Here is a 16,934-nt window from a genome sequence, read left to right on the forward strand (position 1 = left end):
ACTAGGTAGCTGTTTCTGAATTTAAGTCCTGCAATGTAGCCCAGAATCAGAATCTTCTTAGCAGAGGCTCCTGTGTTGCTTTGCAGAAGGTGCAGAGCTGGGTACAGCATCCTCATCCATCATCCCTGCCTCCCGTCGTCCACAGGGAGCAAGGACTCCATTGAAATGCAGGTGTGACAGGAAACCTATGCATTCGAGCTTGTTCATTTTACTTGGCAGTTCTCGGTTGCTGACAAATGGTTAGTTTTAAGAAGGGGCAAGCACTTACCTGGTCCTAGTTTGGCCACGGCATAAAGGAGGTCATAGTTGAGGACTGGTGTGGCATCGCTGATAGGCTTCCAGCCAACAGGAGGAGATGAAGGGGGTGAGATGAGGAACTGTTTGGCAGGCTGTGGGGGTGCCAAATGCAGTTTGTCTCCATCTGTCTCTGGGGTCTGGACCTTTCAAACAAGATAATGAGACATGTGACTGTCTACACTAGCAGCTGAGCAGGGCTTCACTGAGGGCCAGACTGCAGTGGCAATCATCCCTTACAGTACGTGGTATACGGAACTTATAGTTTGACTTAATCCTTAAAGGAACAGCTTCTAGCTTTTAATGAGTGGCAGCATCACCTAGAGAGCTTCTAAAACATGTTGCTGAGCCCTGCACTATGTTGGGTGCACTTGTGAGTTTGTACATGTAGAAGCTAGTGGATAACTTCTGATGTCCTTCCTTAGGTACCAGTGCCCTTGTTTTTGTTTTTTGGGTTTTTTTTAACCTCGATCACACCAATGAGGTTAGACTAGATAGCGAGCAAGCCAGAGCGCTGCCTAAGAACATCAGAAAACACACATATTTGCATTATAATATGTAATAGTAGCAAAATTACAGTTATGAAATAGCAACAAAAATGATTTTGTGACTGGGGGGTCACCACATCATGAGGCGTTGTATTGAAGGGTTGCAGTATTAGGGAGGGAGAGAACAACTTCCATTGCTCTAAGGAGAACTATGCACCCCTTAAATGATGACTACCAATGTAGTTTCCTACTACCCTCTGACGGTTGTCAAGCTGTGTCCACTTCTCTAAACTTACCTAACTCTTTTATGAGAATGAAGCCATGGAATGGGCGAGCTTTTGTATCTAGCTTCCCATCTCATTTTAAAGGTGCATTATTCGGTGATATATTATCAATATTTCTTTTTTTTACAGCTGAATAATATTTCTTTGTGTGGGCATACAAAGGAGTATTATTATTCTCTTTATCCCTTTATTTTTTATTATTAGTCTCTTTATCCCTTTATCTGTTGAAGAACTCTAGGCAGTTCTTACTGTTGGCCTATTGTGAGCAGTGCTGTTAGGTATATTCCCACCTAAATCTTTGTTTGAGTTCCCTATTTTAGTACCTAGAAGAGTATTTCTGAGTCACATGATAACTCCATGTTATCTTTTAATGGAATCCTATCTATCTATCTATCTATCTATCTGGATATCTATCTATCTATCATCTATCTCATGTATCTATCTATCATGTATCTATATAGCTATGTATCTATGTATGTGCCTATCATGTATATATGTATATATGTATTATGTATCTATAAACCTAAGTATCTATCATCTATCTGCATATGTAATATATATTATATATATATATATATATATATATATATATATATATATTGTGAACACACACACACACACACACTCACGTCTTTTGGAACAAGGTTTACTGTGTGGCTCAGGCTGGCCTTGATTCCAAGCTTACCTGCCTTAGGCTCTCGAGTGCTGGGGTTACAGGCATTTGCCATCACAACTTGTCCTGATGCAGGTTTTAACAAATGATGATCTAAGATTGTCCTAGCTACGTGAATTCGTAAGAGATATAGGATTTTAGCAGGAGTCTGCAGCTGAAGCCATACTTGAGAAGTGACTGTTGCCTAGTGATGGAAAGGCCTTGATGGAGAATGGCTATTGACAACTAGTGCAGTGGGCTTCATGAACATCCCTAAGAACTACCCATCCCTGTTAGTGAGCATTTGGTTTTGCAAAACATACAATTAATTTTCATGGATTTGTAACTCTTTGTCATCAATGTGTTTAGCATACCATTAATCTTATCATTTAAACGTTAATCATAACCCTGTCAGGAAGGTTAGGGGTCAGCTGTGGTGAGCTCAGTTCTATTGTAGTTCCTAGCTGGAAGTTATTGTCCTGTTACCAAAATCTAGACACTGCTGCACACAGTTTTTCATGCCATCATCAAAGCAGCTATACGGGCTGATAATGTCATCATTGCCATCTTATAGATGAGGACTCTGAGTCCCAGTGAGGTTCTGTGACTTGTCCTAGTTAGAGCTTAGCTTGAGAGCTCTTAAAAGCCTCTGTCCTAAGACACAGAACAGATACTGCTCAATCTGGGCCTCACTATCTGTGTCTCTTTTTCTCCTTGTTTTAAAACATAAACTCAGAGGATTTCATACACATACAAATGTATTTTGATCAGATTTGCTTCCATTCTTTTCCCCTCTTCATGTTCTTTATGCTTTCATATCCAGTGAGTCTAATTTGTGTTAACCATATAAGCATGGATGTGGGACCATATCCTGGAACATACTCAACCTACCAGAGACCACACCATCAAGGAAACATCTTCTCTCCCCTAGCATCCATCAACTGTCAAAAACCCCTCATTTGGATGGGGGAGGACTCATGGTACCCCTTTTCTCTCCATGCTAGAATGTTGACTGGCTTATCTTGGGCAGGTCCTAGACAACCATTAAATTAATTTCTTAGTGAACTAACTGTAACAACAAACCTCTCTGTGGGTATGTACCTTTTATTTACTTTTCAATTAACAATGACTTTTTATACTTCTAAATTTAAATGTACGTGCATGCCCACACTTATGTATATGCATCATGTGTTCGTCTGGCACCCTAAAGGGTCACAGGAGGCCATGTGGGTGCTGGAAATTGAACCTGGTTCTTCTACAAAGGCAAAACGCCTTCTAAACTGTTGGGCCAAAACAGCAGGGTGAAGAATTACCTGTGCAAAGTAGAGTTTTAGCTTCTTCCCTCTGAACTGGGTCTCATGAAGCTCTATCCGGGCACGGGCTGCAGATTTGGGGTGGCTGAAATTTATTCGAACCCGTCGGAAACTCTTAAACAGCTGGAACGTCACACACTCATCATAGGTCCGGAACAGTCCCTCGAATTTTTCCTGATAAAAACAGAGAAAGAAATCCCTTTGGTCATGGGTGTCATGTGACAAAAGCAGGTAACCCTGGTAGGTTGTTGGAAACAGAAAGTTAAAACAGAAGGCACAGTGACCAGAAACATAAGCTTTCTTAGCCTAGGTAGCCATGAGGAAGAGAAGGAGTATTCTTCATATGACCTATAGCCAACTTTGTTTTGACATTAAAAAAATAAATAAACCAACCAACCAACCAACATTTATTGCATCAAACCACTAATATTTTGCTTTTTTTCCCTCCCTGCAGCATAGCCAAGACTCTGTGATACAAAACAATGATTGAAAATGTTTAATTAAATACACAATCTTAATTCTACTGGCAAACACCTATTACATGTTCACTCAGCACAAGGGATGGTCTCTTCTTAGGTTTTTTAAGGCTACAACCGATGGGGGTTATTTTGCTCTGACATGTAGTTGTCTAAAAATTTAACGTGGGAGTCCCACACAGAAGCAAACAAGAGAACACCCAGAGGGGTCCAAAAGGAAGAAAAAGGAAATTCAGAGAACTAAACATGTGTGTGTTATATAATTAACCCTATCAATAGAGTTCTTCTTAGCCTTAAAAAAGAACTTACAAGTAGAAAAAAAGTGTATATTAAGCACTGTACATTTTAAGGGTAAAATGTGTCTTAAGAAAATAATTTCTACAATTTTAAAAAAAATGCTGATTTTTAAATTCCAACAGTCAGCTTGTATTTTGTTAAAATGTGTGAACAATGGATTCGACAAGATTCACAGAGTTTTACTGTGTGGAGTAAGTATTCCCATGTGTTGTGCACAGGTAGAGGCCAACAGTTGATGCCCAGTGTCGTTCTCAATCTGTTTCCACCTTGGTTTTTGAGGTACAGTCTCCCAATGAACTGGAAGCCATCATTTCAGCTAGACTGGCTGGGCAATGAACTCCAGAATCCTCTTGTCCCTGCCCCATCCCCAGTGCTGGTGTTACAGCTGCATGCTACCATTGTCCCTGCTTGTAACTGATAACCTTACTTATTGAGCCATTTCTCTAGCCTCAGGTTCATAGAATTTTAACCTCCAGTTGGCCTAGTGGATGGTGAATTTAACCTTTCCCTCCTTGCTCACATCATTTTACAAATTAATATTCCTGGCTCATTCAGCAAGTTAAGACCAGTCAATGTCCCCAGGGCCCTGGCTTCAGAGATGCTTTTGAACTGTGTGAAGAATCAGACTACTAGACTAATGGGAAGAAGTGTTGTTAGTGTAAGTAAATGAAGGATAGCTATAAAATGAGCCTGGGGCTAATGCTGTGACCACAGAAAAAAGGATGATGTGGGGTTTGGAACTCATGAGTCCTGCAGTCTTTTAGAACAGACCCCTGATGTCAGGGAAGAGCTTCCTGTCTCTCCGGCATCCAGAAGACTTTGTCCTTGCCATTTTTGTACGTACCTGTGGTCCTTCCAAATCTAGAACACCCCAAGCTGAACCCACCATACCTCTTTCCATGCTTAACTCCCATGTCTGTCCACTCTTTCTCTTGTATGTCAATATGTCATTCCATCCCAACAACACAGAATGTCAATTCAAAGCTTGGGGCTTGTTTTGCTTCCTTATGCTTATAGACACTGGATAGATTCGTTCACCCTCTTTTCTGTCTTTGTTCTTTTCTCTTTTCCTGACAGTAGCAAACCAAGCATCTTTCTTTGCCATAGGCAGAAAAATGAGTTTTCCCCATCATCTCTCAAGTCTCGGGATAAGCCAGCCCCAAAGCCTGGGCCTCTAGATACCACTCCAAGGTGTTCCTTAAGGAATTCTTTCTCCCAGTCCTATGCTTTTCCAGATAGGAGTTCTGATAATTAGTACCCTTTCTCTTTGCACAGTAGGAATATTCTTGCCAAAATGTAGCCAGTGGTTTGATTAGTTATGAAAATCCTCAGGAATGAGAAGGGGGTAGGATGTTCAGAACTCATTTTTCATTTAACATGTGTTTTAGGACCAAATTTTTGAGTCCTCTCTCTGGCTCACTTATTTCAGTTGAGAGGTTCTACCTCTCCATCTCCTCACCAAGGTCTAAGAAAAAGCAACTGACTAGTGGAGGGGGGGCTTTGTCCCTCAATGGATATCCATTTTTTTACATATTACTATTATTTTTTTAATATGATGCTTATCATTTTGAGCTACCAACCTTAAGTGCTCATGTTAGAGGAAAACAGTCAAAGGAGCTGGGCCAAGGGCTTTAGCAATGGCCCTATGTGTGTTCCCCATGTTGAAAGGCCTTGGCCAACCAACAGTACTAGTTGTCTACTGATCTGCAATAGACACTTTCGCACCATGGTTGTCTGGTCTCAGCTTCTAACATTAGTGCCTATATCATGTCTGTTGGTGTAACAAAAATATCCTTGACAAAAAGTCAAGGGAAATAAGAAAGAAATGGTTTATTTAGAATATAACTCCAAGTTACGGTTCATCATTATGGGGAAGGTCAAATCGGGTACCACGAAGCTAGTCACACACATCCACTCTCCCAAGCAAAGAGAAGCAAATGCATCCTTGATTCTCCATTGCTCTTGGGCTAGTGTTTACTCTTACACAGTACTGGACACAGCCTAGAGAATGGGGCCACAGAAGGAGTTCCTGATACTTGTACATGGAGATCCAGCTCAGTGCTCAGGGGCTGAGGGCAGATACAAAGTAATAAGAAACTTAAATAAGGCTTGCTGCCTGTCAAAGTCTGGAGGGGAGGGGCCGTGAAGCCCCACCCATAGCATCCCACCCACATCAGCCAATGGTTTTCATGGGACCATATAAGGCTTTATACCGAGGGTGTTGATCATTATAAACATCTGCTGTGTGCTTGGAAGGCCCTCTATATGTTTTCAGGAGCTTGCATTGAGGGTGAGTGAATGAGATCTAGCCAAGAATGACGAGGTTTCCGTTAGTGACATTATAAATATTCATATTTTGAGGCAATAAATGGGATACAAGACAATTTGGCTAGAGGAAGACACAACACACCGAGCCCATCAATGTACCCAGAGACAAAACAACGACATAGAAAGACCAGCCACAGGGGTCTTCCACTTCCATCGCAGCAAATCTATTACTTTGGTGATGCCCAGTGCCAGCCAAGCACACAGTTAAATGTGTGTTCTCTAGCCAACAGTTTTCTTCTGTGGAATTCCTCAGATTTGGCTGTGAGATCTCCCTGTATCCTCTATGCTGTTCCATCACGGCTGTCTCTAATATTTGGTCTTAGCACACTGAACTCTCAGAAATTGCTCAAGAACCAAAATAATGAGCTTTTATAGTGTTGGATTTTCTCTCTTAACATTGATCGTACCAGACATAAAATAGAAGTTGGAAAATATTTACTTACAACTGAATTTCAAAGCAACAACAGTAGGCCTTTTGTATATCATAACCTTATTATGAGAGATTTCTGTTTTCTGAAAAATGACAAGGTATGGTCAGAAGATGGTCATTGCTTTCCAGGTTTGCAAATCATCTCACTTTTAATTTTCTGTCTGGCTCCAGTGCACTAGGATTCTGTGACTCAACAGTATAGAAATATGCAGTGGGGAAAGTGTACATTGTATGAATAGCCTCTCAGGAATGTGGCTGTTCTTCCTCGATACTACAGTGCTTGACAAAGAGTTGCCTCTGAAGGTGGTTGCAGCTCAGGCTCTGAAGCCACAACCAAACAACACTTAACTATGTCAAGGCTCATGGATCTAATTTTGTACTTTCATCGGAGTTTATTTTTAACCCCTGAATGATTTTATAATAGTATTTACTGTCATGTAAAATAACTTCCCTAAGTCATATGGCCTTACAAAATGATGAGTGTAATTATGCGATTTTAAAATGACAACCAATATGGATTACCAAAAAATCTGATGGATACAATTTTTCCAACATGAATTTGGGCTTGAAAGCTTGTGGTTTATCATTGGCAACACACATAACAGCTATTTTTTAAAAAAATGTGTGGGAAGTAGAGGTGGGGGTGGGTAGGTGCCAGAAGAGGGCATTGCATCACTTGGAGCTGGTGTTACAACTGGTGAACTACCGGAAATGGGCAGTAGGAACCAAACTGGAGTCCTCTGTGAGAGCTGTACAAGCTCTGACCCGTGTCTCCAGCCCCAGGAGGCTTCCTCTTTTTGTAAGTTAACATGCAATATAATGAATGGTACTGCAGTATTCATATCCATCCATTATACTGAGGTATTTTTCATCCTTCCCACAGTGCTTTGGTCAGCCCTCTCCTTCTTTCTTGACAGTGTCTTCCTGTCCACCAATTGGTCCCCTCTTCTGCTTATTTATCACATGCCCTCCATTACTTGGAGAATGTAGGGTGTTAAGTTGTCTACTTTTTGATAGATTCGGCTTTTGTTAGTGCAGCCTGGGGACTTAGCTTATCACTTGATGGGTCTGGATGCAAGCTGTCATTTTCTAAATTTTTTATAGTCTAAGAATTTTATACATCTGTAATATTTTGATCCAATTCACTTCCAGTTCCCTTCCCTCCAATTCATCCCGAATCCATCCCTATTTGTCCCTCCCAACTTCATGTGCCCATTTTAAAAGACTTATTTGTAGTATATGTTTATGAGCATTTATATCCATGAACATGATGCATGATGTATGTGCCTTGTGTCTTCAGAGGCCAGAATAGAGGGTCAGAACCCCAAAATTGGAGTTATAAGTGGTAGTGAGGCACCAGGTGGGTGCTAGGAACTAAACTTGGTTCCTTATCAAGAGCAGCCAGTGCTCTAAAGCACTGAGCCATCTCTCTAGCCCCAGATGTGCCCATTTTAACAAAGAACTTACTGAGTGTACTTAGAGCTTCCTGTAGGTCCACGGGTTTGGGGCCATCTACTAGAGTGTGGGTAGCCTCTCAGGGAATGAATCCCTGAAAAGAGCTGACTTTCCTTTTCTCATCAGCCATTAATTGTCAATAGCTCCTCAGTTATGGGTGGGGCTTTATGGCCCCTCCCCTCCAAACTTTGACAGGCAGCAAGTCTGATTTAAGTTTCTTACTTCATATCTGCAATCAGTATTTATCCAGTTTGTGCCTCGTATTTAAAAGGTCTTCAAGCATACCTATAAACACATGATAGTGTAACACAAGTCAAGATAGACGTTGAGTAAGAAAAGGGGGAGATAAGGGGAGAAGAATGATTAGAGTCTAGTGGATATGTTCAGTGAGCTGAACAATGTCTTATAGTCATGACACCTGTCACAGCTGGGCCAACATAACGCCTGCCATCTTTGTGAACACACACTGGGCAAAGAAACGCTCACTCATTCTACAGTTCATGGAGTCTACAAGACAAAGATGGCTCTGATCTTAAGACTAGGACATTGGATCTGTCCACCATCCTCATAAAGAGATGATGAATGAGCAGCCTTTTATGAGGAATGAGAAACATTCTTGTTAATGCAACAGAATGGTGGATGGTGTGTTTCTGATTAAAACATCAGCAAATACTAATTCCTAAATCAACAACCTTTCCCTTTATGCTCTCAATAAAACTGAGGAAGTGCTCAAGACATTCTGCCTGGTGAGTGCCACAGAATCTGAGAGGATTTTAGAAAACACTATTGAAATCTCAAATAGTTATACAGGCTTTAATACACAGTCAGACAGTGGACCAAACCTAACTTCTGATGGTTCTCTCTCTAACTCCTTAAAAACATTTTAGAGTTGGAGTTGTCACCGCTTGAGTTTAGGTTTTTGTCTAAGCATAGGAAGCCACTGCAAGCCAGATAACTGTACTGCTAGGTAGCTAGCAAACTCAAGCTAGTTACACTGCATACATACAGCCAGTGACATGTCAAGAAGCCCAGAGTTCCCAAGACAAAAATGAAGAATGTGATTTTCTTCATCACCCTAAAGAGCCAGTGCTGTACTTATGAGATGACTATTCGGGAAGTTCAGTGGAGCTTTTATCTTCTGTGAAACCACACTATATTCCTTACATAGTTTCCAGTGTCTAACACTTAGTATCCCTGTAGGCTTAAATTACTTTAATAAAAAAAAGTGGGCATCACAAAAATCACAAGACTTTCATCTGTCAGAGAAAACCTAAAACTGTCAAAGAAGGAAAGCATTTATTACCTTTTCGTGGCTATCATGAACTGTCACTGGCAAATCCCATCATTAGAGTGATTCTGGCTTTGACAGGCCTCTCAGGGGGCCTTGCTGTCAAGACTGTTGGGAAGGAGATACATAATCTGCATGTGGTGGTTCTTATGTCTGGTTTTAACCCATCATGATCTCTTTGTCTAGACCCTCTTATTACTGATGTATGCATTGTCTCATCTCTGGTCCAGATGTTACCTAACCAACAGAAGGGTTGCCATGTCCTTCTGTCTTCATGTCGGAAGAATAGCCTTTTGACCCATGTGCTACCTTTTGGAGTATTTGTTCTATTGATGAATTAAGTCAGATCCTCTACATGCACTAGCCAAATGTATTAGGATCTTCCATCTAAAGATGCTTTGGGGAAGGCGTGATTGAATCCAACGCATCCTTAATCACATCGCATTCCTCTGTCCAGGTTTAATTTCTCTTCCTTAGAGCCTGTCAAAAACTCAACATCACTTGTCAGGTGACTCTGTCATTATGGATGTGTGTCTGTGGGGGGCAGTGTTAAGAAAGAGTGCAGAGAGTAGATGGGATATAGAATATGTGTTTAATTTGATGTATGCAAATGAGATTGTGACACTATGCAGGAGGACAACATGATCAAAGACCTATATACTCATATTAACTTGATCGTCTTTCTAAAAATGGCGCCTGCATGAGTCTTATATTTATTTTCATAGTAAGAAGTTTCTGGGAATAGACTGTGTTTGCTTTCAAAAGCTGCAGGTCAAGGGCCTGCTGAAGCTTTCCAGCTTGCAGGCTCATCTTGGGAAATACATCTCCTAGGAACGCTACATGGTGATGAACTTAGAAGGCAGGGAAAGATGGGGACTGGAAAGATGGCTCAATGGTTAGAGGAGCTTGTTGCTCCTGCAGAGGACTTGTGCATGGGTTCCCAGCACCTACAATGGGCTACCCACAATCAACTGTAACTCTCTAGGAGATCTGACACCCCCTTCTGGCCTCTACAGGCACACGTACACACACACACACACACACACACACACACACACACACACACTTACTTAAAAAAAAGCAGAAGAAATGGAATTTAATATAGATGGTGTTCCAGATTCTCAAGGTGGAGGTAAATAAGGCCTGCTTTCTATTGGTCTTTCAATAATTGATGAGCACATGTTTAGGAAGTGTTATGTTAAATTAAAAGGCTAGATTCTAAATAAGTTCCCCCTCACATCCTTTGAAGATGGGCAATTTGAAGTCTAATCCGATCATTTTCCCACTTGGCATAGGATCAAAGCGAGGTTGCAAATGCAGTGTCGAATCTTCTTACTTATTTCTGGCCATGAAATTGAGGTGGCCTCAGTGTTCCTTAAAGAGGCAGGCTCCTGCAGCTTTCATGATGCAATTGTTAAATCTAACAGTGCAGTTTTCCTGCTTCTTGAGGTTCTCTAGCTGCCCTACTCCTCCTCCCTTTTCTCCTCTTCTACCTTACTCAGATTCCATGATTGTTCCTCCTGATCAGATGACATAAAACAGGGAGGGCTTGAATGCTAAAACCACATGCAAATTACTCAGGTTCAACTTTCTTGATATTCAAAATAAAAAACGATTGCCTCAATCCCCCGCCCGGACCCCCAGGATACAAGGTACCTAAACAAAAGCCTTTCCAAACTGAAACATGAGAGTCAACACCACCTAAGGCTGAACCAGACTGACAAAACCAACTATGGTCACAGCTAACAGTGAGCATAACTTTGGAGCACCACTGTCTACAGTGACTACATTTCTAATTGGGAATTCATAGGCCAGCAAATATACATAGCTCAGTCTTGAGTATGGTTCCCCCTTCCATATATGCTCATTTCTTCTTACAGTGAACTCCTGAGACAGTTAAAGAAATGGAGAGAAAAAGAAAGGCGGTAGGAGTAGAATGAATACTTTCTCTAAGGGGGCCAGCCTTAGCTACAGACTGTAAATTCATCAAAGAGAATCCAGCTCCCAGCCTTCTGGATTGAGTTCCCAGGCTAGCCCATCAATGGCAGAGAGAAACAGGGTCTAATGCAGCTGTCATCTTTTTGCTTACAGCTCATCCAAAAGGATGGGCATGGCTTTTGTCCTGAGTCATGTCTCTTGAAAGGGACTCTCATGTAGTCTTAGGAGAAATGGCAGGAAATCAGAAAGGAGCTTTGTCTATTAAAGGGAAGAGAGTTGAAGTGTTGCCCTTCAGGTGTGAGATAGCTGACTCCCATTGCAGATCTAATTTCAGTTTCTGGAGAACTTCCATACTGATTTTCATAGCAGTTGAACTAGCTTACACTCCGTCTCGCCAGTAGCATCTAAGGGTTATAAACATCATTAAATGACCAAAAATATCACATAGATATATAAATGATGTAAGTGTGAATTTTACATGGGCAGTTCATACCAGAAGCAACTAAACACGGTATTAGGGTGATGAAGTTGTATTTCTTCACCAATATGCATGTGGTGCACATATGTGTTCCATGTTTCTTTCATGTATTTGATTTAGGGCTCAGACCCTTGCCAGCCAAGTAAGATGATTTTTACTAAGAATTATATGGAGAATTAGTTCTCTTTGTGGGGCATAAATCCATGTGGAGTAAGGAACGGAATCTGGAGAAACCAGTAACTCATAGTTAGTGACCACTGTAATTAAAATTATTATATAATGCTTTGTTCAAACCAGGACACTGAAACTGGGGTGGGAGTTACTATTCATTATCTGTTACCTCAGAAGTGTCTTGGCTCAGTGGCTCTCTGGTCTCCAGCTGACTAATCTTAGCCAGGGATCCCTGAACTATGTCCTTCAGCTCACTGGAGAGACCTGGTGGTCCTGTCTACAGAAGGAACCCATTCAGATGTGCAAGACTCCTCTGCTAATCTTAGTATATACCAAAGGTTGCTTATGGGCTATGTTTTAATGGTGGCTGAGCTGTGTCACCTTGATACAGGCTAGAGTTACCAGAGAGGAAGGAGCCTCAGTTGAGAAATGTCTCCATGAGATCCAGGTATAAGGCAATTTCTCAATTAGTGATAATGGGGGAGGGGCCAGTCCATTGTGGGTGGTACTATTCCCAGGCTAGTGGTCCTGAATTCTATAGGAAAGACTGAGCAAGCCATGTAGAGCATGTAGATAGTTAGCAGCACCTGTCCATGGGCTCTGTATCAGCTTCTGCCTCCAGGTTCGTGCTCTGACTTCCTTCAATGATGAAAAGCAATATGGAAGTATAAGTCAAATAAACCTTTTCTTCCTCAACTTGCTTTTTGGTCATGGTATTTCATTACAACAACAGTAACCCTAACTAAGACAGTGGCTGAAATCCCTGGTAGGCTAAGGAAAAGGATGTTGGTCATATTTTCAATTACCAGCATCTGGTTGCTTAGCCTCTGTTGGGCACTTCCCAAGTACACACAAAGGCTTTGACTTTTTTCACTTTTCAGAAACAGGAGGAACTGCTAACACCTACCAGCCCTCCCTGAGGATGAGCACTGTTCATCAGCTTCACACTGGGTCCGGGAGAGGGCTCAGTGCTTGTGTTGAAAGCACAATCCTTAGAACCTGCATAAAGAATGCCAGTTGTTGTGATACTTGTAATCCCAGGGCTGGGGAGGCAAAGGCAAGAGGATCTTTGGGGCTTGTTGGCCAGCTAGTCTACCCTAACTGATGAGCCTGAGGTCCCAGTGAAAGACCCTGTTTGAAAAACAAAATGGGTCATGTACACACACATACACACACACACACACACACACACACACACACACACACACGCATCTACACATACTGCACCAAATAGTTTTAAGGAAATCACTGTTTGAATTAAAAAGAGTTTTATGTCCTTATAGTCCATCATGTGGACAAGAGGCCACTACCATCACTGTCGTCATCATCATCATCATCATCACTCCAGCAGAGCCAGCCCCAGCAACACCAGTAGCACTATCACCATTACCGACAGCACTAGGACCAGCAGCGCCAGCAGCACCAGTACCTGCATCTTTTCTATAGCCTCAAACACTGTTGAATGAGCATCATTTCAGGTTCCAGGCCCTCGCATGTACAAATTATTGCACAACTCTCATTTCAACAGATCCACAAATAATCGGTATTCCTTAAGTCAAAGGTTAAAACATCCTGAACAGGATCATTTGAGACGTGAGGGTTAGCTCACATGCTGAATGAGTTCATTTAGAACTGTGCTGTTGGTAGTTATGACAGCTATCCTTGGGTACCGGTGCTCTTCAACTTGGGACTAACAAATACATCTGGAGTTAGTGGTTACTATGACTCCAGTTGATGGTTTCATTCTTGCAACCAGTGTCTGCATTTTACTGTTTTAATCAACAGATTCCTTTTCCACCGTCAATGGGTAGCCTATCGGATAGGTGGGGAGCTGTGTTAGAAGATCCAATGTCCAATACATTTCAATGGCATTAGATCTTGTCAGAGCTAATGAGCACTGTACCAACATGTATTTGGGTAAGCCTAGGGCAACTCCTTCCTGTTTCATGTCCCTTTGGGGTGGTACTTCTGAGGGCAGGCTGTATGTTCCTAAGAACAATACAGCCCTCTCCCTCTATGAAATGAAAATGAACACCAGGTGTCCAAATCTTGCCCAGCTTTGCTTGTTCCAGAGATTCCTATCAATGGTGTCGCTCTTTTAGCAGCCCTTGAGCCTCTCTGCTATGACATATACCAAACAAAATGAAAATTGATCATTATAAAGCCTGGATCAGAGCAGTCACATGGTCAAGGGTGAAAATGAACTAGACCTTGGGTGGGACTTGATGCATACACAGGAGAACCCTAAAGCTATCATAGCAATGTTTAAAATCAAGGCCCTTGTAGCTGGGAGGTGACTCAGTGGTCAACAGCATGCCTTCTTGCAGAGGGCCTAAGTTTTGGTTCCCAGTGCTCAGGGCTATAGAAATGCTAGGCCAGCAGTCCTGTCTTCCTGTTAAATATCCTCACCCATATGAATTTGGATTTTCTACTTCAGAAAGCACCATTTCCTGCACTCATGTGGGTATGCCTTGCCAATTGTCTCACTAAACAATCACATCTGTCTCATTCGTAGAATATCTCAAGTCCTTTCTATCCCTGTTGAAGATGTCAACCTTTTGTCTCATTAACACTACAATCTTCTCCCTCCAGGTTCCAACTTACTTGAGTTATTCTATCAGACATCCTCTTGAGGTTCTGCCCCATCACCCTCTTGGTTCACTTATAGGCCTGCTGTACCACGTGTCTCTCTAGCCTCTTAGTGGGTGAATGAAGCTCTTGTCCAACAAGCATGAGAACCTAAGTTCAAACCCCAGAACCCAAATAAAAGTCGAAGGAAAGAACTCAGAGTTTCCCTCTGATCTCCATGCGCACTGTGGTTGCATACTGCTATACACACCATACACATAAAGCAACAGTAATTTAAAAATAACCCGCTGTTATTTCAGGATGTATGTATGCAAGTTTGAAAACATGCAAATATGCAGAATATGACTCTATGGTTTTGTTCTGTGTCCTGAAGATGGCACCCAGGATCTTGTATGTATAAGGTAAGGTAACTACAGTGACAATGATCCCCACTTCCCTGTCTGAACCTGTCATTTTCTAGCCAAATGTCTTAAACCATGCCCTCTTCCATGAACCATAAAACCACAACTGCCATCTGATTTTTGTCTTTGGGGGATCACAAATATCCCCATCCTCTGGATTTCAGAAACATGAGCACAGGGTATGTAGAGATGTGTTTTTACTCTATTTCTGTCTCCTGAGAAGAAGGTTAGCAAACCACAGTCAATTCTAATTTTCTGCCTGTTTATGCCAATAAAGTTTGATTGGACCACATTCACTTTCATTTGTTATATATTGCGACTCTGAAGAACAGCACAGAGTGAAGACATGTGGCTCACTAAATCTGAAATATATACCTATATGGTTCTTCTTGAGAGAGATAAAGAGAGAGAGCACATGCACAGGTGTGTATGTGTGTGTGTGTGCGCGCACGCACCGGCATGCACGTGTCTGTGTGTGCACATGCACCTACATGCACTTGAAGAAGCCAGAGAAGGATGTTGGATATCTTGATCTGTTACTCTTCACTTTATTCCTTTGAGACAGAATTCTCTCTGAAACTGGAGCTATCTTGGCAACCCTCAAACCCCAGCGTACCTCCTGTCTCTACTCAGTGACTCCAGAGCTGGAGTTCCAGGCCCACACATGACCACACAGTTTTCTTTCACAAATGCTGAGGAATCCAACTTGGGTCCTCATACTTGAATATCAAGCACTCCTACCTACCGGGCCATCTCCTCAGCTGACCTGTCTGGTTTTTGCTGACCCCCTCATCTAGAGTAACAAGGATGTCTGATTGGGTCATGATTCCTTATCCTATATTTAATACTGCAGATGGCCTTTTCATTCTGTTCCTACCATTTCAGACAGACTTCATTAGTGACAAATCAAATTGTGGTGGTTTGAATAAGAATGGCCCATAGGCTGATATATTTTAATGCTCAGTCATCAAGGTGCAGTGCTATTTGAGAAGGATTAGGAGGTGTGGCCTTGTTAGAGTAGGTGTGGCCTTGTTAGAGTAGGTGTGGCCTTGTTAGAGTAGGTGTGGCCTTGTTAGAGTAGGTGTGGCCTTGTTAAAGAAAGTGTCACTGGGGTGCGATTAGAGGTTTCAAAAGCCCATGCTAGGAGAGGCGCTTTCTCCCTTTTAACCTAGATCAGATGTGTCTTCAGCACATCCTCTAGCACCATGGTCTCCACTGTGATGACAGTGGACTAAACCTCTGATACTATAGGCAAGTCCTCAATTCAATGCCTTCTTTTGTAAGAGTTGCCATGATCATGGCGTCTCTTCACAGCAAAAGAACAGTGACTAAGTCACAAATACTTTCTAAGTTTGCTATTTCAAGCCAGAAATACACGTCAAGCTTATACAAGCTTGAAATGCATGAAATTGCATTTCAGGAAGGTCAAAGCCCATTGCATATTGGCAATTTCTTTTGCAGTTCAACCTGTGAGCAAGAGCTCAGGGAACTGAAAAACAAAACCACCAAACCAAGGAATTATTTCACAAAGGCACTTTAAAGAGATAAAATCAGATAATTTTTGGAAAAGGTGTTTTATACAAAATTAATTTCTTCCTCAATACCAAGGAAGGGCATTGATACTTGTATTCCAATTTTTATAATAAATTGGGTACTTTTCCCAGGTGTCCTAATAGTTTGTTGTGTCCTCCTCAACCATTGGGGTATACAGAGTAACTAGGAAAAACAGATGCTAGGTCCCAGTTTGATGGAACCCAAGATAGCTATAGGGGAATGAAAGAAAGCTGTCCTACCCTCTGCTTAGTATAGGTCTTGATTGCCTTTTTGCAATGAACAACGACCATGGCTGGGACCATGATCATTGTTATTTGAGGTGCGAGCTTGCTGTTCCATTTTGGCTATGGGCACCTTGTGCACACACTGCTTTCCCAGCAACCCTCTGGCCTTAAGCCAACATTTGGACAGGAAGGCAATGAGTCCAATAGACATTTAGACATTAGGGGTTTTTTTTTTCTCTTTCATAAAGAGTACTGGATTCTCCATTTTTCTACT

The 16,934-nt window shown here is 41.8% G+C and overlaps 1 protein-coding gene across 1 annotated transcript; it reads right to left on the minus strand.

Annotated features, from left to right (window-relative positions):
• Positions 1-268: 268 nt before the first annotated feature.
• On the minus strand, positions 269-15,706 carry LOC114616565 (calcipressin-2-like; the record flags this gene model as incomplete). Its single annotated transcript, XM_028762009.1, has 4 exons — positions 15,628-15,706; positions 12,800-12,891; positions 3,032-3,205; positions 269-440 (listed from the first exon to the last, which is right to left on the minus strand). Coding segments are annotated over exons 1-4 (517 nt in total), but the record flags the coding sequence as incomplete, so codon positions are not given.
• Positions 15,707-16,934: the final 1,228 nt, after the last annotated feature.

Source organism: Grammomys surdaster, unplaced genomic scaffold (assembly GCF_004785775.1).
Source record: "Grammomys surdaster isolate TR1022 unplaced genomic scaffold, NIH_TR_1.0 332532, whole genome shotgun sequence".
Lineage (NCBI taxonomy): Eukaryota > Metazoa > Chordata > Mammalia > Rodentia > Muridae > Grammomys > Grammomys surdaster.